Here is a 20188-nt window from a genome sequence, read left to right as displayed (position 1 = left end):
TCACTGTTCGCCGCCGCCGCCGCCGCGTTGCTGCTGGGGTGTGCCGGCGTCGGGCCTCGGCGATTTCGCGGGATGATGCGGAACCAGCAGCGCCACGTGTGACCGCGCTTGCGGCGTCGCGCACGCGACATCCGACTCTAAGTACCCGAGCAGCAGTGGATCGGCGTCTAGGCGACATGAGAGAAAGGACGGCTCTGCGCAACCGCACCCATAGAAAGGGTGCACGCACATGCCGCTGGAGTGCTCACACGGATCCGACAAGATCTGCCAACGCGAGACGCGCGAGTTGGACCCGTCCGCACGCGCGATGACCTTCCTCCAGCTGTGAAAGATAGGCAGCGCATGTGCGATATGCGGGGCACCGTCGCCGCTCATCGCTGATGGCGTTTTGGTGGGCGGGAAGGGTGGGCTGCGCGTGTCGCGCAAGTTTGGTTCGATGGCGTACACGCACGCAGACGTGTTCGGTCCCTTCCTCTCGCTGGCGTGCTCGCTGTCCAGATACGCCGCGGCAAAGAACTCCGTTGCGTAGCCGAAGCAGCCGAACGTGTACCCCAAGGGCACCTTCAAGTCCGCGAACGGTGCCGCAGCGCCTGTCTTGGCAGCGCCAGCGGCGCTCTCCTCCCGACGCCGCGGCAGATACTCATGAGCTGATTCGTCGAGCTTCGACGCGGTGGTCGCGGACGGTCTCGTGTGCCGCAGCAATGTGCGCTCGCCAGCGAAAGGTGGAAGGCGAGCGCCCGTAGTGCTGCGCCGAGTGCGAGCGGCCTTAGCCGTGTTTCTGTTTGCTCGCGACACGATCCGGCTGTTTTCGACACTGATGCGCGCTGGCTTCGAGTCGAGCGCCTTGTGCCCGTCCTCGCGGTCGTCGCGCCTGCCATTGTCCGTGATGGGCACCGCATGCCTCGTGGCCGCGGCAACGGTGCTGAGGTTGCCGAGCTTGTCGCTGCGCCGCAACGGGATGCAACGCGCCTCGTCGCGCGACTCCGAGACGCTCAGGGAGACGCAGGAGAGCGCGGCCAGGGACTCGGCGAGATCCGCGAACTTCACGTCCGCACACGGCGGCCGACCGGGATCCTCGATGCGCCAGCAGGTGAAGATTTCATTCGGCAGGGCCGACAGCAGAGTGACATTCTCTGTGCAGGCAAGCAGGTCAGGGAGACCGTACGTGTGGCGCTCTGCGGGGGAGATCGACACAACACCCACCGAGACGACGTGGGTGGCGACGAAGGTGGTCAGCGCCAGCAGGACCACAAAGACGCCATACAGAGCGCATACCCATAGCAACCGGAGGTGCCAGTTCTGCTGCAGCTCGTGGTGGTGGTGGTGGTAGCTTCGCCTTTCCTCGCGATGGCGTCGGCTCGAGGGGCTCGGCACCGCGCTGCCGTGCGCGCCACCTCGTGGCACGGCCGACCACTTCTGCGCGTGCTTCGTTGCCTTGCTCGGCGACGTTGCTAGGGTCACGGCGGTCGCGTGTCTTGCGTGCACAGGGGGCCAACCTCTCTGCGGGCCCTCCGCGACCGCAGCGACGGTCGTGCTGGGAGTGGCGAGAGACAGCGATGGAGAGGTTTGGCGAGGGGTAGGTGGCAGCAGCGCTGCGAAGGTCTCGATTTCTCGCGAGCCCGTCTCACCACCATCGCCGGCGTGCGCGTCCGCTACATGGCCTTCCTCTCCTGCTTCCGGCGGCGACCTCGCCAGCTTCCACGGTCTGCCGCTTAGGCTACGCAGATGCAGCGGAGGAGGGCGGGTGATGCGCCGCACCCACGGCGCCGAGCATGGACGGCAGCGACCATTCTCGCCACCGCCGCTCGTTGCGTTCTGCCCATCGCTGTCCTCGCCAACATCGCTGACTCGTCCCCAGCCGCTGACGTCACTGCTGCTCTCGGCGCTCCGTGTGCGCCCCTCAGCGACAGAGCTGCTATGGGTCTGCTCGATGCAATCTTGTGTTCCGGCAGGTGCGCCGTGCGAATGCTTCAAGGGTCTATGAAGGCCACCGCCACCGCTGCAACCGCTTCTGCCGTCGCTGCCAGCGTGCCGGTGGGAGCTGCGGGGCCGCTGTGCGGGTCTTGCGATGGTGTCCGCTGCGGTGCCCAGTTCCCTTTCGCGCGAGGGCGTCGCGTGCTTACCCAGTCGCGGATGGAGAGGTCTGCCACCTGCGTCGCTGTCGAAGGCGGCTGCCCCCAGCAAGCAGGCCGGGCAGGACGTGGGTACGAACACAGGCAGATCCGGCGCGCTGATCGAGCTCTCCGTGGTGACACTGCGGCTGCCGTCAAGGAGGTGGCCACTGCCAGTAGCGCCGCTTCGCGTCTGTGTCGATAGTGGGCGTGGCAGCCCCCATTGCAACGCCAACACCTGCTGCGGTGCCGTCATTGTGGATCGGTCGAAGGTGCTGAGGCCAGTCGAGCCACCGCCTACGCTGCCATAGCTAGATGCCGAGTCGGACCCGGCAGTGGTGTGCATGAGCGACATGTGCACCCGACTTGCAGTCCCCAATGATGCCGCATGCGCTGCAGTAAGGCTGCGCGTCGCTGGCCCGTCGGCGTTCAAGGCTGCGGTGGCACAGCTGCGCACGTCGCACTGCCCTTGCAGGCATGTGAGCTGCTGACGCGGCGACAGCCTCGACGCCGGCCCCGCTGCAGACGGCATAGCTCCCGTCGCCACCACTCTCCTCCCTCGTATCTGTAAGAGACCACGGCAGCTGCTGTCTTCGTCACAGCCGTTGTCGTCCACCGCCTCGCACACTTTTCCATCTTCGAAAACGTCACAGCTGAAGTCCCCACCGCACAGTGTGTCACGTAAAACGTCATCATCCTCGACGAGAGAGGACGCCGTTGCGTCGTCGAGGAGATCCTCGAAGTGGTACGGGGCATCCGTGCAGTCGCTCACCGACTGCGCGCTGGCAACACTCGCTGCCTGCCGCGCCAGCTTCAACAGCGATGTCGTTGCCGCGGCCGACGCAGCCCGTGATGAGCATCCTCGACTGTTGACGGGCATGCGCTGCTCAAGCACATGGTGACTGTGCGCAGAAAACCCTTCAAAGTCCAAGGGCAGCTCTATGTGCTGGCTGCCACCGCCGTGGGGGTCGGTGGGAGTGAAGGGCGACAGAGGCGGGAGCGCGCCTGGTCCTGCGTGAGAGGAGGCCGAGACGATCGCCGCCATCAAGGTAGACGGCGCATCACTCGAACGCAGACAGCGTGGGGCGGCGAGGCTACTGCCGCGAAGAAGCGCGGCAGTGACTGCGGGCTCTGCGCCACTGAGTGTAGACTTTGGAGTCGAGAAGCACAGCATCGCCCCGCCAGGGGACGGCGGGGCTGCGGTCATGCACGCCACTGCCAAGGGCGAGGCCGTCGTCGCAGTATCGTCTTTGGTGAAAAGGGATATGAACGGCGTGGTGCTGCCGGAGAGCGGCGTAAGGGGCCCCAGGGCGGCGGATGCGAATGCCGCGCTCCTACACTCCCGGGGCGCCGGCGTGATTTTGTAACTCAAGCGCCGTCGAGCAGGCCGGGGTGCGTCGGGGTCCACCATGAGCGCCTCAGCAGCTGACGTAAACACCCTGGACGACGGCGAGGCCCGCGTGACGCCATTGAGCGGGGTCGTAGTGCCCGGCTCGCCGCGCCTACCGAGTAGTGCCGAGGGTGCATCACGGCGGCCTCCCAGCCACAGCAGCTCGGCGGGGATGTTCAGAAACGGCGCATCCTCGTCTTCCCGCGTGGCCGCCGAGCGGAGCAGCTCGGCTAGCTTGGGGGAGATGCCGCATCCGTCGACGACGCTGCAAAATGGCCAACTGCCGCTCGTGAGCCCCTTCACGGTGGTAGGGGTTGTGGCGCTGGTCGCCTTCGGGGTGGCGGCAGGCACCGAGAGAGCCGAGGCGGACAACACTTGTAGCGCGTTCGCCGATAGCGTTGCTGACGCGGGAGCGGCCACGTTTACACCCTTTACCTGTCGAGGCGGGGGCACAGTGTGCCAGCCGGTCGGCATCACGTCCGCTAAGAGCAGACCAGCTTGCGACGACGCCGCAGAGCTGGAAAGGGCACTGGCGAAGCTCACAGCGCGCAGCTGCTGCGATGCGGCGCCTGCACGGACCTCAGCGGCGCTCCCGTGTGGGTGAAAGAGTGGCGCGCCATCATGATCGGCGAGGAGGACTTCGTTGTGGGACCGACTCCGCCGCGGCCGCGCGGACGTCCGAGGGAAGGTGGTGGCGCCGGACCAGGAAGCCGAGGCCGCGTACACCTCTCGTGGCATGGTGGCTCACAAAAAGAAGGCCGGAGAACGCGCTGAGGCGAAAACCGAAACATGCGGAGCGCCGCAACGCTGGCAACAACCACTCCCACTAAACACGCACACACGCATGCACGCGCCCAACCCTGCACAGACAGATGTGTGTGTGTGTGTGTGTGTGTGTGCACTGAGAGCAGAGGGGCCGAAACAGATACACGATAAGACAGCAGGCAAGAAGCGATTACGGAGGCAGCAGTATGCATGTGTGCGCGCGCCCATACACTGGAGAGGGAGGGGCACGTGCACAAGAAAAAGCAGAGAGGAGGCAGGGCACTTGCGTGTAAGCTGAAGTGTATCGTTGCTTCCGTGTCCCTCTATGTGGCGAGTTCCGAAGAATGAGTGTATCAGCGAGAGGCGAGCGGGCAGGCAGGCAGGCAGGAGCTGCACGTGTGCAGGTGAGCGATTTGCTTATCGGCTTTGGCGATGGTCGTCCCCTCTCCCGCTCTCGCACTCGCCCTCTTCCGCGAATACCACAACTACAACAGGGAAGATTAGAAAGGAAAACGAAAAAAAAAAGACACGATACAGCGTCACTGTCGCTGTGTGCGTGTGTCTCTATGGGTATGCGAAAAAGGAGGTGACGTGAGATCTGCTGCGGGGGTCTAGTGCCGACAAGCAGACGAACTAAAAGAGAGAGGGAGCACAATATGCATGCGCAGAGAGCCACCGTGAGTACGCTCTTGGCAAAGAAGGCAGTGGAGGGCGGTGAGCGTGTGTGTGTGTTTGTGTGCGTGCGTTGTGGCAGTGGTGGTGTTGGGGGGGGTCAAGGGAGCAAGACGGAGGTGGATGGGGTTAGATGCTGGCGCAGACACCCAGACACGCAACATGCGCAGAGGAGCCCAGGCAGAGGACCAACGGCAGCCCACACAACAGTGAACAGCGTCAAGCCGACGTGAAGGAGACGTCCGACAAGAGCAGCGCGGAGGTTCGGTCTTGCGCACACGCATACCTTCTGTTTCGTATCTTAGGAGCACACCCCCAGCAGAGAGAGAGAACGAGTAATGCAGAGACGGGCGCACACACAGATGAACGTGCTAATAAGATGGGCAGTGGCGGAGCCCATCGGAGATGGCCACACGCGCAGAGCGTGCACGACACGCACCGCTGCCCTCCTCGTCGTTTCCTATCGTCCATCCTTTCCTGCCCCACAGGATCGCACGGCTTCAACACATCCAAGAGAAAACGTCGTCATGTCCGGCAAGACCTCATGTTACAACCCTCACTTCGTACCGCGACCCTTCAGCGGCGGTGCCGGCTTGCCGCGCGACGTCTGCAGGAGGTGATGCAGGCGCTGCAAGAGCGTCTGCTCGTCAGGTGTTAGCGCTCCTAGAAGGATGTCCGCTTCACCCCCGATGCCCTCCTCACCGTCTACACGCTGCCGTTGATTCGTTGTGTTAGTTTCCAATGCAGCAGCCGATCCTGTAGCGGGGGGTGCGCCTGAATGCTGCTCAGCAGCCATGGCACGACGGCAGTGCGCCGTGTGGAGCTGAAATAGCTCCATGACCGCCCCAACAGCGGGCGGCGGAGCTGCCAGCGCAACGGCGTGGCGCAGCTGCGCGTGCCGCAGTAGCCGCCGACGTTCCTCGTGGGTCTCTGACTCGCCCGGAGCACCGCCCCCGTGCGTTGGGAGCAGCTCTTGACAGTGGCGCGACACGACAAGCATAAAGGCAAGATAGTCGGGAGCGCACGTGCCGCGCTGGGCAAGCAGGTCGGCGTATCGGGCTGCGAAGACACGAGAGGGTGAGATGCACGCTACTTTGGCAAACGCCGCACGCGCACCGCCACTGGTGTGACTTTGGGGTTTCCCGCATCGCGTGCAGAGAGCAGCCTCTATCTGCGCGAGCAGTTTGAACACGAGGCACGCCGAGGTCCAGCCAGCCCCCGAGCTGCCGTCTCCGCCACGCGCAGCTGCTGCTGCGGCTGACGCGCTTAGCACCGGGTGCATCGAGAGCTGCTGAGCCACATCGACGAGTGCTGCGAGCCGATTGGCCGTCTTCCGGTTTACTCCAGCGGCACCGTCATCGCGTCCGCGTACAGCCGGCTGCACGGCGCGCTGTGCCGCCTCAGTGGCGGTGGGGAAAAGGGTCGATGTCTCCGCTGCGGCGCGCTCCAGCTCCGCTAAGGGGCGCAGCAGCTCCTTCAGCAGAACCGGCAAAGGGAGCTTGGCGAGGTGCCCCCTGCTCCACAGGAGACGGAGGGTGGTGTAGTAGATACCCTGGAGAGATTGGTCGTGGTGACAGTGACGCCGCCGGCTCTGCGGCTGCGGCTGCTGGACGGTAGGTTGCGCAGCATCGCCGCCACCAGTGTCAGCATCGCTGCTTGACACGTCGAGGCGTCCTGTCAACTTGGCAGATGAAGGATCGGCTTGGCACACGGGTGCCCACTGCAGTCCTGCAGAGGAGGTGCTGAGTAGCCACACGCTTCCGTGTCCAGACCCAACATCGGCACCCGCATCCACCTCGGGCAGGCGTGCACCTGGAGTCGGAAAGGCTGAAGTCACGCGCCGCAGCGCTTGCAGCGGCGTCAGCACGGCACGCCAATCGTGAAGGATCGCTCGGGCAGACGGCGCTGAGAGCGGCACATCCTCTGCAAGGCGAAAAAGAAGAGTCGTTGCGAGATGGCGCACCGCTGCGTGCGCATCGACACCGACACGTCCAAGACCAGTTGCGCGAGGCGGGGCAACTCGTGCCACCGCTGGTGTTGCCGATGAACGTTCCCTTCCCCACCGCAGCAGTCGCTGTGGGCATGGAAGACTGGGCAGCGGCGTACCCAGAGCGTCGCAACAGCGCACAAACGTCGAAAGAAGGGCGAGTTGATGAGCGTCCGAGACGGCACCCGAGTGCCGCGAGTGCGGCGATGCGTCTGCTGCGGAGAGCGCTGCCACCACCGCGAGTTCCAGCACAAGTGATGCGACATCGCCGACGCAGTCGCGGCGACTTCGATCATCGTCGTGCTGGGTGCTGTCGCAATCCCCGTTTTGCGCGTGGTTCTGCAGGCAGCAGTGCTGTCGTCTCCACAGCGGCGCTAAGCACGTGCGCTTCAGCTCCGCGTAGAGGGTATACGCGCGAAGACACGCAAGCCTGTCGCGGCGTACTGCCAGTGGACCTGGCACCCCTCTGCTAGTAGCTCCGCGGCCTGTCCTGCTACGGTTGCCTGCACCGCCGGCTTCTTCGTCCACACCCTTCAGCATGCCGCACAGGGCTTCCTCCAAGACGCAGAGCTGCGGTAGGGCCAGCCTGGAAGCTGTACATGCGTGCAGCGTTGCCCCTGCTGCTGAGTCGCGGCTGCTCGCGGTTGTTCGAATGGGAGATGCAACGGCGACATCTTCGCAGGCTAACCACGTCCTCAACCGCGTCGCCGCAAGCAGCAGAGGCGACTTCCAACGCCCGCTCACCTGCTCAGTGGCCCCACCACCGCTGCCGCCTTCGCCGAGAGCCTGCAGCGACCCGTGGTAGAGTACCTCTATAACGTGAGCGCCGCTGCACACCTCCGCCTTTGCGCCGCCCGTTTCTGTGCGCAGCTGTATGTTCTCCTCCGCGGATGTAAGCGCAGCGCCGTCAGTTGCTCGTGCGGGCGCGTGCTTGGCAATGCTCGGCCCCAGAGCAACAGCATCGACCTCGCGCGTCGACATCCACGCGTCACGCACCTCTGCCGCGTCCTTCTCAGACAGCCCGCTCAGAGCGCTGAGGATTCGCCACAGCAGCACGTTTGCATCCGCCTGCGGCGCTGTGCGAGAGCTGCGCCGGCTGCGCTCAGTGCCGAGTACCCCGCCCCTCGCTCCTTCCAAGTTCCGCAGCTGGCTATAGATGACGCCGAGGAGCACGATACTGCGCACCGACAGCCGCGCCGACTGCTGACGATGCAGAATGCTGACGAGTACAACCTGCACGAGATACCAGAGGGACGTCGCGGACGACCTCACGGTGGCTCCAGCGCCTCTCTTGTCGTCGAGGCGGTCGCGCTGCGGTAGGGCGAGCGTGACGAGGCTCAGCGCCGCCTCCATCGCACACGTCTCCCACGCCGTGCCCGAGAGGGGCAGCCACGGGTGCAAGAGCGCGTACAGGGTCAGCCCCGCCTCCACTACGCGGTGCGAATCCTCGTCGGGCGAGGGCGCGGACGCGCCAAGCGCCACGGCCCTCATGAGCGTCTCCAGGTAGGAGGCCTCGGCAGCCGCAGCGAGCGGGAGCAGTGCTTCGCGTTCATTGCCGCTGAGAAACTCCAGTAGCAGCCACGGGTCTGCGTCGCGCGAGCGCCGTTGAACGGCAGCGACGACAGCAGAGAGAAGCGCATGCAGCTCGCCGCACGAGTCTACGGGTGCCAGTGCCGGTGTGGTGGAGGTGTGGCCACCCCCGGTGTTTTGACGGCGATCGGTTGACCCGCTCCGCTGCTGCTCGTGTGCCTCACAGAGGGCTCCATATACAGTGGTCAGCAGAGCCGCAGCCGCGTTGTCGCTCTCCGCCGTCGTCGTGGCTGCTGTCGTCTGCGGTGCCCGGGCATGGAGGGGGCGGTGCCGGCGACGCGCCGAGGCAGCGACGACACCCGCAAACGCCGTCACCACCCCCGTCGCGGCGTCGTCAGCGCGTGGTACGCGATCCTCAACAGGAGAACGCTGTCGCGATGAGGACGGCTCCTGCGCAGATGCGGCAGGAACAGCACTAGGCGGATATGTCACAGAGAGCTGTCGCAACAGGTGTGCAAGAGCAGGGTAGAAGCATACCGCGGTTGCCTGCTCGACAGGATGGACATGCCCCTCATGCATTTCTGCCGTCACTTGCCTTCGCACCCTTGTCGAGAGCCTGATGCGTGCCGTGGCCACATCCCACGCATCTTCTCTCTGGGGACACTGTTGTCCGTGATGCCAGCGGCGCTGCAGCGCACAGATCGCCGCCACCGTTGACACGATGCTCTGCTGCGCCAGCTGCAGCTCCCTATGCTGCTCCACGGTCCATCCTAGCACGCTTACGTGATCACGAATGCGCTGCAGACCGCGCAACTGGAAGCAGATGATGCGCTGTGCATCCTGGCCATTCAAGAGGCGCGACCGCAACGCAGACGACACCGACGAGTGCGTCACCTGCTCCTCAAGGGCGGACAGGGACGCCAGCCGCTGCAGCTGATGAGTGACGCGCGTCAGGGCAACAGCCGACGACGAGGCACGACGCCCACGACGCTGTGCGACCCGGCACAGCAGACCGTCGCCGCACAGGTGAAGCACGTGGAGGTACGAGTGCCAGGCGATGCCATCAGCGCCTAGTTCGCCCCCACGTCGAGCGGGCGGCGTGCTCGGACCGCATACGCAGGAAAGAGGCATGAAGGCGGCCCACGGTGACGCAGCGGGTGTCGGGCCGCCCTTGTCTTCCGCGGCCACGGTTGTTACGGCCCCCTCCGTGCCATGCGCTCCGGACGCCGTGGCAGCGGCAGCAGGAGCAAGAGAAAGCAGGCGCTGGCGCAGTTGACGGAGCACGGAAAGCAGCTGGAGCGTGTCACCGCTGATCGCGGTCTGAGAGGGGAAGCCTGCGTGCTGCCGCCTCGACTGCTGCTGCTCCTGTTGAAGGCGCGCGTCCTCAAGCGACACCAGGTCCAAGAGCGCCTGCATCACCACTCCTGCGCCAGCCGGGCTGGTCCCGGCAGCCGTGCTGTCGACTTCATCCTCCAAAGAATCCGTTTCGACGGCGCCACCAGCACTGCCGCGCGCTGGGCCGCATCCGGATGCCCCGCCGTGACCGTCACGTGGTATACACGCCAGGACGAGGCGTCCACGTCGAACAAACGCGTCCGCGGCACGCCACACATCCGCCAACGATACGGCAGTACTCTGCGATGCCCATCGCGCACGTCTCCTCGAGGTTCCAGGTTGCCTGCTGCCTTGCACCGCAGAAGAGGACGGCAGGCACAACGCCGGTAGCAGCACGCACGCCGCACCCCTCACGGCGTACGGCCTGACGGTGTTTGTCCTGGCGCTCTCCTGATGGCGTGCTGCGCGCGCGCCTGGTCGCCTTTTCTGCGGCGCCGACACCTGCTCTCTCCTCCACGCACACAGGTACGTGACCACCGAGACTGGATTGCGGACCGTGACGGTGACAAGGGTGTTCTCGTCGGAGCTCTTGCGCATGCACGCGCGTAGTCGGTATGTCTCCAAGGCGGCAGGTGGCCACAACGACCACGCCAGCTCCGGTGACGCGCGCGCGTCCTCCTTTGCCAGCCTCAGCGATACCTCTGCGGTGACGGAGCGAGGAAACGAGGTCAGCCGTGCGCCTGCATCGCGCAGCTGCGCACCGGCCTCCTTCTGCAAAAGCGAGAGCTCCGCTGCAGCCTTGTCGTCTGCCGCTATTGGCGAATACGAGGTTCGTGGGAACGAGGAGAACGTCGAAGGTTCCTGCGCCACCGCCTGCAAGCGTGCCTGAGCGCGACGCAGGTGCTCCTCGAGGGTCACGAGGCCCAACGCGGGGGAGTGCGTGGCGCCTCCGTCTCCGCTGCTGCGACAGTACGCGTCGATGCGAACGCGAATCGCCTCTGCCTCGCTTGTGGCGCTGCACCGGAACACAGGCTGCGACGCCATCACCTCGTCCGCCAGCACCGCGACCCAATACGCCGCCAGTTCCCGCTTCAAAGAGCCCAACTGGCGCTGCCCACTCACCAGCCACTGTCGCCCCTTCGCCTGTGGAAGCGGTGGCGTAATAGCGGTGAGCCGATGACACGTGCGAGAGGCTACGAGGAAGAACATCGCGTACACATCCAGCACCGTCATGCAGCTCCGGTCTCTGGAGCCGGCTTCTCGTAGCGACAGGTCTCGTGTTCGGTTGTGCACCTCAGCGGCAACGGCTCCGTCGTCACCGCCAGCACTGTCCCAATGCTGCTCCTGGCAGTCCAGCTCTGCAGCGCGTACAAGAAGCGTTCGCCAGGCGAGCATCACGGTAGCCGCCACGCGCTTCGTGGGCAGCGCCATCACGTCCGTCGCAAACGTGGCATCGCTGAGAAGGTCGACGCAGGCGGGGTGGGACGGCGCCATGGCGAGGTCGCGCATGCGCAGCGCGATGCGCGCTGCGGCATCCCCCACAGCCGGCGCCGTAGACGTGCGGAGCGCATTCACCAGGCGCGCACCTTCTTCGCAGGCGAGCTGGATCGCAGACAGCGGCGCCCCTGCACCGGTGCTATGCCCATAGCGGGTGCTGCCGACTGAAGAGCACGGCGCGGCGGGGGCGGGAGGCAGCCGCCGTGACAGCCCGACAGCGAAGCGGCCTCCTCGTGCGTGCACCGTTGGCACCGTGTCACTGGTTGAACTCAGCACAGGTGGCGAAGAAGAAGCGCCTCGACCACACGGGGCAGCGGAGCCGCTCCCGTTACGGTGTCGCTCGCGTCGCGCGCTGTCCTTTCCCTGATCGGCATAGTGCTGGAGAACACGTAGCAGGAGTGGGTGTCGCACGCCTCGCATAGCGTCGACCCGGTGTTGCGCGGTGGCCATCAGCGCCTGTGGTGCCTCAGCCATATCGTGTCGCTTGCTCTCTGGCTGCTGCTGCTGTCGTTGGTAGAGCTCGAGCGCCTCGGGGAACGGCATCGTGGGCGTCTGACCGTCGCCAGCGTGCGCCTGCGGCGCCGTCTCCTGTGTGGCTGCGCGCTGCACGCGCGTCGCGTACTCGAGGAGCGTTCGCGCCACAGTCGTCGGCCACGGGTCACACGAGAGCAGTGCAACCCGCAGCCGGCGAAGCGTCGTGGCATCCGTGCAGCTCAGCGCGCTGCACTTTAGCCGGGCCGGCGGCGAAGCGTCTGCAGGAAAGGAGGACGCCGATGCGCACGCGGTGAGCGGGTACGGTGTGCAGGTAACCCAACGAAACGCCGTGCGCACCGCATGTGGGGCGACGTAGCCGAGATGCTGCACCAGCTCCAGCAGCATGCACTCCCGCCTCTGCGCTGCCATCGCCGCCGCGACTGACGAGGACACGAAGGCGATGGGAGCGCAAGACGGACCGTCACACATGAGTGATGCATCACGCAGCACGGCAAGAATAAGCGCCGACACAAATCGCTCCCGCAGTGGCTGTGCAGGCAGCAACGCCAGAGCTCCTGCCGAGGAGGTGCGCAGAAGTCCACCACCACCACCGCGACTGAGGGTGCGGTCTGCGGCCGTCCATGCGCTGGACAAGGCGGACTCCCCTGCGTCATCGCTCGCTGCCGCTCTCGCCTCCGCTACCGAGTCGTCCTCTGCACCGTATAATAGCAGCTTCTTGAGCCACTCGCACGACGGTGCTTGCGAAGTGCCGGCAACACGACCGCTGCTGGCGCCGACCTGCACCGGCGGCCACTGCTCTCGACGCGCCTCTGCCAGCTGATGGTGTCGCACGAGAGGGTGCCTTACCACACCCATGATCACCAGCGGATGGCGGGAGAGGAGGGCCGCGTACAGGGCAAGGCGCTCGCTGTGCAGCGCAGGTGCCTCCGTACGAGCACCACTGGAGCGAAGCACGTCACTGGCCGCCTCGGATTCGCTTTCCTCGCCCAAACGCCGCAGCTGCCGCCAGAGTGTCGTTGGCACGGCACACATTACACCCAATGACCCCTCGGCGGCAGCGTCACGCTCGCACCGCATCGGACGAGGCACATCATGGCTCCCCTCATGTGGTGTGTCCTCGACAGCGACAGAGGGGTAACATCCATCATCGAGGAGAGCTGTAAACAAGCGCCAGAGCAGCGCCGCGTGCGACGGCGAAAGGCATGCCATCACGGCTCGCTGAAAGGAAGCCTCCAACGCAGTGATCGACACCGCCGTCATGTGACCGGGTGCGATCACCAACACACCGTCGGGCTGCGTGCTCCGAGTAAGGTACGCGAGCAGCGTGCGCTCCAGCATTCGCACTGTCGCCGCCGCCGTGCAGTCCACCGATTCTGTGACATCGTGGTGCTCGCCATCGACGAGTTCGTCCAAGTCCATAAAACCCGACTGCTGCAGCGCACGCGCGTCTTTCGACTCCGTGCAGGCAGCCGAGGAGGACGGGTAACGGGCGAGAGCCTGCTGCAGCGCTTCCGCCGCCCTCGCCAGCCGCGCGGGCACCGCGGCATCACCAGAGACACTGGCGAGGTGCTGCAAGACCAAGCATACGCGCAGATGTTGCGCACGCGACTCGCCGCGACCCCACAGCCGCGCGCGAGTGACCTCTGGCAGCCGCGCATGGACGCTGCCGTACCAACCAGAGACGTAGAGATCCGCAAACGATGCTACGAGCCGTTGCAGTTGTGCGCGGACGTGCGTCAGCGCACTCCTCGCCACCAGTGACCCGTTCACAGAAGGGAAGACACTCCCAATGTCGCAGCTAGATGCGTCGCTGGCACCTCGTAGCTCGCTCGTCGGGGCGGCGGCGGCAGCGGCCTCGAGGTCAAGAAGCGTCCACCAAGCCATGCACTCATCCAGCAGTGCCGCAGCGTAGTGAAGGGCACCTGACAGGCACCAAAGAGTGCGCGGGAGTTCGACATTGGCGGTGCGCGGTGCGGCGTCCGTCGCCTCCATGAGCACCGATGCGTGCTGCACGAGCGATGCTACGTGTCGCAGCATGCCTTCAGCTGCCGCCACCCGCAAGAGCAGGGCCGCGGTGCCACCAGCTTCTGATGTCGCAAGGGTGCCGATGGTGTGTGGGCGACGTGGCGGTGCGGCTGCAGCAGTGGCGGTCACACACCGGAGGACGTAGGAGAGGCTGTCCGTTGCAAGACGGCTGAGGTACACGGGCCGCAGCGGCCCTGCACCACCGCTGACCGGAAGCGAGGGGCTCACGAGTCGGCTGAGTGCGTCGTAGTACTGCTGCGTGGTTCGCGACAGCAGCTCACGCACCTCTTGTGCGGAGGTCGCGCCTTCTGTCCTCATCACACTTCCGCTGAGGGATTCGTCTGACGGCGCTGGCGATGTAGCGGCGATCGGGTCGGCTGCCAGCTGCATCAGAGCGTTCGTAGGGGCACAAGTCTCGAAAGCTGTGCTGCTGTGCTGCATTACGGTCGTCATGTACGCGATCGCGGCTGCGGTGGTGTCCGTCATCCCAAAAGACGTGAGGCTACATGGGAGCATCGCCGATGCTGTTTCGCCACGATGGCCGCTCGTGGCATCGGGCAGGTCGCCTTCATCGAAGAGGCGCGCATGCAATCGCTGAAGTATCCCACTTCGCAGCTGGACTCGCCACTCGTCCACGGAGCTTCCCAGTCTCCACTCGCTCGAGGCTGCCATAGACACACGGCTTCGGCCGCCTGTGAGAGGGGCCTGCTCATGGGCTTGGTAGTCGCCGTCGCTGTCGCTGCTGCCTCGCTCGCGCGCCTCGTGCGCGCGCATCTCCGCCGCCCACACATCTAGCGCCTGCAGTGCGGCCAAGATCACCTGCGCGCACTCGGCAACGGCCAGGTAAGCGCGTTGCTGCTGCGCCGGCGACACCCACAGCACCGTCGCCTCCAGTCGGTACAGCTCCCACACGTAGTCCCAGACGTAGCCCAGCAAGGCGTCGCTGTGCCGCACGAGGCGCCAGAAGTCTTGGTTCGCGCGCGCGGCGCGGCACGCGAAGGTGTGACGCGTCACCACCATCGATGAAGTCGCGTCTCCCTCGGCCACATCCACCATGGCAGGGGCGACGCCGGCGGCCGTCACAGCCGCGGCTGCAGCCCCGACGAGAGCGTGCACGGGGCGAGGGTGAGCAGCATCGACCATCTCAGCCATCTCTGCACTGTCCAACTGAAACACCGCGGCAAGCAGCCGCGCTACAACGTCGGCCGTGGCGGGGTCGTCGCTGTCTGCGCGGTCGGCCAGCGAGTGTAGCGCCGCGGCATCGAGTCCGTCCACAGCTGTAGCGGCGCCCTCGCGAGCAAGCACCGATTGCGGTCGCAGTCGGCACCAGCGCAGCGCGTCATGCAGCACTGCCGTCAAGGGAATGGCGGCGCTGTCGGAGTGCAGGACACACCGCAGTGAGGCCGGCAGCGTCGGCGAGAGTCGCTGCACCGCCGCTATGCAGTTCGTGGCGTACGTCATCGCGCGAGACGTGGCAGCCGCAGCTGCACTGACCGCGGAACCAGGCGCGCCCTTGGCGTGGGCGTGGTATCCGCTGTCCTCCAGCATCGCATCGCCGACTGGCTTGCTCGTCGAGCCGGCACCTGCGGTAGCGGCCTCAACAACAATGTCGGATGGTGCAGCGGCACTCTCCTTCAAGGCGGTGCGCATGCTTAGGAGCATCGTCATCTCCGCATCTTCGGCAGCAGCATTCCTTTCCAAAGAATCCGGCATCAGCATGGCGCCGCCGCGTGGCTTCTCGGAGCCCGTTGGCGTTTCAGGTGACGATACCTCCGACGGCACGTGACGGGCCTCCACGTACGTCACAAGAGCGGTTAGCGGCACCCGCGTTGACGACGATGTCGTGCCTGGAACACCGTAGGTGGCCGCGTCCTCATCGCACGCAGCCACCACGTGCATGCTCGCCAAGCGCAGAAGCGTGACGCACGTGTCCAGTGGCAGCAGCGGCACTACCCGGCCATCGTTCGCCTCGACCGTCGGTCTACTCCGCTTCCGTGCATCCTGCGCTGGCGCACATGACAGACGCGAGGGGGGCGCCGATGCGGCATGCGCGTTCGCGAACCGCAGGTACGCCCGCACGGCGGTGGCCGGGTCGTTGGCGGCGTCGCAGAATTGGATTAGCCGGCAAAGCGCCTCCGCGGATTCGCGCGCCGGCGCACCGCGCCGCACGTGAAGCCTCTGCCGTGACCTGGACGATGACGACGACGACGGCGACGGCATTAGCGCCGCCAGCAGCTGAGCGCTCTGCACGGCGTCGCTGTCCCACTCGTCAGCGAAAACAGTAACGCCCGTGGAAGACGACGGCATGCGCCCCGGCGACGCACCGGTCTGCATCGAGTGCGGACGCGCGCATAAAAACCGCTGGAGAACCGCGAGCGCATGGCGCTGCGCCTCCTCGTCACACCCATCCGTGCCGCCGGCACTGGGGAGAAGCGCCAACGCACGGCGTGCCACCGCCAGGCTCTCGTACCACGCCTGCTCCACGCGTCGGCACGACTGCCGGTGAATACTTGATGCAAGAGGCGCGTTTTCGCGCTGGCTGCCGCGCCGCCTCTCCGCTGCTGCTGCCGCCAAGCGTCTGCTGTGCAGGTGCAGCGCACGCTGGTATGCCTTCCACGCGCCGGCGATGATGGCCCTGGCCAGCACCGCACTCTCGCACGGTGGCGGTAGGTAGAGCAACAAGCGTACGAGAAACGGCAACGGCGCCCGCTTCGCCGTCTCTGCAAACAGCTCCACCTCCGCCAGCCGCAGGCGTCGGGACTGGCGCTCGTGCGCGTAGAACAACGCGACCGCCTCTTTCACGCAGCGTCGCTTCGAGAAGTCACGCATCGCTTCCACAAGGCTCTCGTGCTGCCGGTCGTTGAGGAGGCGTCCCTGGCGGTGCTGCAGGACGTTCATCGCACTGTCTCCAGCCTCCCTCGCTGCCGTCATCGCGTGCGTGAAGATGTTTGTAACCCTATCGCCGGAGCTGAGGTCACCCTCGAAGAGCGCGACGCCCGCGTCGGCAGTTGCCAGTGCGCAAGCACACGATGAATGTGCCGCGTGAGTTGGCGGCACGGCGGCGGCAAAGGGCCCCGCGACCGCATTCCAGGCTTCACGCGCCTCCCCGGGGCCCGGGAGGGCGGCAGAGGCAATTGCGAGATGGCACACGTGCTCCAGACTCAACATGTCGTAGACTGCAGTGCACGCCACCCTCGCCGCCTCTGCATCCCTCGTGGACGGTGCCGGCAAAAACGGCGGCTGTGGCGACGACAATGCGCTGGAGGCCGTCGTCGACGTGGCGGCGAGGTGGGCAACGGTGTTGCAGAGCCGCATGATTCGCATCCCTGTCCAGTAGCAGGAATCCCGAAGGCGTGACAGCGGAGCCGCGGGGTCGGCCTGCAGGCTGGACTGCTCCTCCCACCACAGCGCGAGTTGCGCCGCTGGCGACAGGGACACAAGCGGGTTGCGCCGCGGCGCCTCACCGCTACCGTGCTCCGTCGACGCGGACACTTCGCACCGAGGTGCCTCCCGAGCAAGCTGCGCGTGTCGTGCAAGCATGATGCTGCCCATCGCCCCCGAACACCAGCTACGCAGCGCTGAATACACGTCGTTGCTTTCTCGCCTACGGTGCTGTGGATGACCTCGGCTGTCCACCAGGGACGCGACCGCTGCCAGGAAATCGTGTGTGGCCGCCGCCTGGTCACGAAGCGAAGTCGAGGCGCATGCAAGCAAGACGGCGAGACACACACCAGCGCCATGCACCCTCTCCATTATAAGGTCGGCATTGTCTTCTTCCCCTGATCGTGCGCTCGCCGCCAGTGCCGTGCAGAGGCGCGAGAGCAGCGCCTGCGACGCCTCTGCGCGGGCAGCATCCGTTGGAGCCGACGCGAGCGTGCACTGGAGCGCCAGCACCGCTGATCGAGGCTGCGCGACCCCAGCGCCCTCTCCGGCTCCTCCACGCATTTCGGTCTTTGCCTTGAGACGCGCTGCGCCCGCACTTCGGCGAGCTCTCGCGCGATCCTCGTGATGGACTGCCGACAGCAACGGCGGTAGTCGACTCAGCGTCCCCACCATCGCCTCTGCCATTCTCGCGATCTCTGGCGGATCCAGCTGGGAAAGGATGGAGGAGAAGAATCGACTTGACAACACTTGCCACCACGCGGGCAGCAAGGCGGCGGCTGTGCAGGTGGAAGAGGGGCACAATCGGCTCCACACCTGCTCCAGGGTATCGCGTCGTTGCAGGAGTGGGCCGTGCTCCGCGGAATCCGGGTCACCTACCCCCGAGCATTTGGAGGCAGCGCCGCGACGGGCGCCGGCGGCATCCGTAGCATTGGTGTGCTCGAGTGCCGGTGCGCTCGCCGTGGGTGACGTGCAGAGCAGGGGGCCCTCAGCGCAAGCGTGACGCAGCCGCCACGCGGCGCTGAGGGCCATCCCTGGAGCGAGCAGCACCACATCCTCGGCAAGCATCTCCCGATCTAGCGGCGTCGCGGGGCCGCCTGTCGTCGAGCGGAGAAGTTGAGGTGCGTTCCCGGGCAGCAGCAGCAGCAGGCGTGAAATCGACGGCGGGCTGCCGTCAAGCACCTGGCAGACGAATCGGCCGGTGGCGGCCGCCAGTGCGGCGGTGCCACCGTCTAGGCGAGCGTCTTTGTAAGAGGAACGAGAGTGGGCCCACGCTCGCTGTCGTGGTGTCGGTGTGCGCTGCCGCACTGCGTCGTCCACTCCTTCATCGTCGCAAGCGAAGCGCCGCGGCAGCCACAGGGCGGCGCGGACTTCGTCTACGCAGGGCGCCAGCCTATCCTCAGAGGCGCGCTCCAAGACACGCTCGATCAGCAGCACGGCGGCACACACGTGGCGTAGGTGCTGGGCACCATTCACATCAGCGGCTGCACAGTGACCATGCCACGAAGCGCTCTGCACGAGCAGGCGAAGAAGCAGCAGGGAAGGCTCCGGCAAGGCTGCGCGATGATCCCTGTGCCCTCGTACTGAGTACAACGAGCGAAACGAGGTCTCAGCGAGGCAGCAGAGCTGCCCGCCAAGCCAGCTGTCAAGTGAACACACGCCACTGGCGTCCGTGCGTGTTGGCGACAAGATAGCCCCTTCATCCTGCCTTGTGCACAAGGCCAGCACACCTTCCACAAGGCGACGCGTTGCGCGCACGACATGGGCACTGTGTGGCGCTACCGCAGTCGCCTCCCACGCGTCCGCCTCGCCGTGCCTTGTGTCGGCGCCAGCGACACCAGCCACATCTCTCGGATAACGCCCATGCCTCAGCACGCACAGGTGGGCAGCCGCCACGACAATGATGCACTCGTAGACAACAGAAAATTCGGTAGCCCCACTCAACCAATGCGACGCGCGCATAGAGCAGGCAGCACTGTCACCGAGCGCAGCACAGACCTCATCAGCGAGCACGCGGAGCACAAGCACCTGCCACTGCAGCTCCGATGAGCCCCATAAATCACGCGTTGCTAGCATGAGTGCAGCACCTGGGCGGCAACCGCTTTCCGGCTTTTTGTGCAGAGACACGTACGTGTCCACAACGAACGCCGCCATCGACCGCAGCTCCACCTCTGTCATCAGCTCTTCGTCCCCCGCGGCCGGCGCTGCGGTATCCGATCGCCAGCGCAGGGCTCGCTGAAAGTGCGCTCGCAGCTCTTCTTCCGCTGCGAAGGTCCACGTGCACCTCGAGCTCCGGCGAGCAGTGCTCGTGGGACGCCCCACGAGAGCGTGCCGGTACGATTCAGCACACGCGCGCTGCCACGCAGCAGCGAGTCGCCGCGTCACGCGAGGCTGCTGTGGCCACGACGAGGGCCCAAGAGAGGACAGCGACTCGCGACCGCGTGATGTGCGCTGCTCCTCCCAATCCACAAAGGAGGACAAGAACGTCGATGCTGCGGCGCGAGTGCTGCCCGCATGAGTCGCATAGGTCGTTCTGTGTGACCATGTTGGGGTACGCGATCCGGTGCGGTAAACCCTGAGCGCATGCCCTGCCAATGGTCCACGCGTGCCGGCATGCATGCGGCTAAAACCTCCTCTCTGCTGCCGCTCTGCCGTCGCTGCTCTCCGGCGAGCCCTCTCGACCGGCGACGGTTCAACGGCGATCCCGAACGGCCCGGCCCCTGCGCGCACATGTGTGATGGCCGTTGCGACTGCATCATGCGAATTTGTGCAGGCCAGGTGCGCTCCGGGCTGCGCGGCTGTAGCGGAAAGGAGACGCGGTGCTCGTCGCACATCACCACTGTCGATGGTGTTTCGGGTGGCACGTGTCGCCAGCAAGCGCGCCACGACACACTGCCACTCGCGCGCAGCTTTCTTGGCCGGGGAAGCATCGGCTGGTGAGGATAGCTGGCTTCCTGCGCCTGCAGTGATGGGAAAGGGCAGCGACGGTGTAGCTGCAGC

General features: G+C 65.8%; 2 protein-coding genes across 2 annotated transcripts; both read right to left on the bottom strand.

Annotated features, from left to right (window-relative positions):
* LINJ_08_0360 (conserved hypothetical protein) lies at positions 1-4239 on the bottom strand (the record flags this gene model as incomplete). Its single annotated transcript, XM_001463340.1, has 1 exon — positions 1-4239. The coding sequence occupies one exon, from the start codon at positions 4237-4239 to the stop codon at positions 1-3; it is 4239 nt and encodes a 1412-aa protein (XP_001463377.1).
* A 1255-nt stretch (positions 4240-5494) lies between these two features.
* On the bottom strand, positions 5495-19807 carry LINJ_08_0350 (conserved hypothetical protein; the record flags this gene model as incomplete). The annotated part of the gene is made up of 1 exon (XM_001463339.2): positions 5495-19807. The coding sequence occupies one exon, from the start codon at positions 19805-19807 to the stop codon at positions 5495-5497; it is 14313 nt and encodes a 4770-aa protein (XP_001463376.1).
* Between the last annotated feature and the right edge of the window lie 381 nt (positions 19808-20188).

Source organism: Leishmania infantum, chromosome 8, assembly GCF_000002875.2.
Source record: "Leishmania infantum JPCM5 genome chromosome 8".
In the NCBI taxonomy this organism is placed as follows: Eukaryota; Euglenozoa; class Kinetoplastea; order Trypanosomatida; family Trypanosomatidae; genus Leishmania; species Leishmania infantum.
Note: the sequence above shows the minus strand (reverse complement) of the source record. Positions and strands in the feature narration are given on the sequence as shown.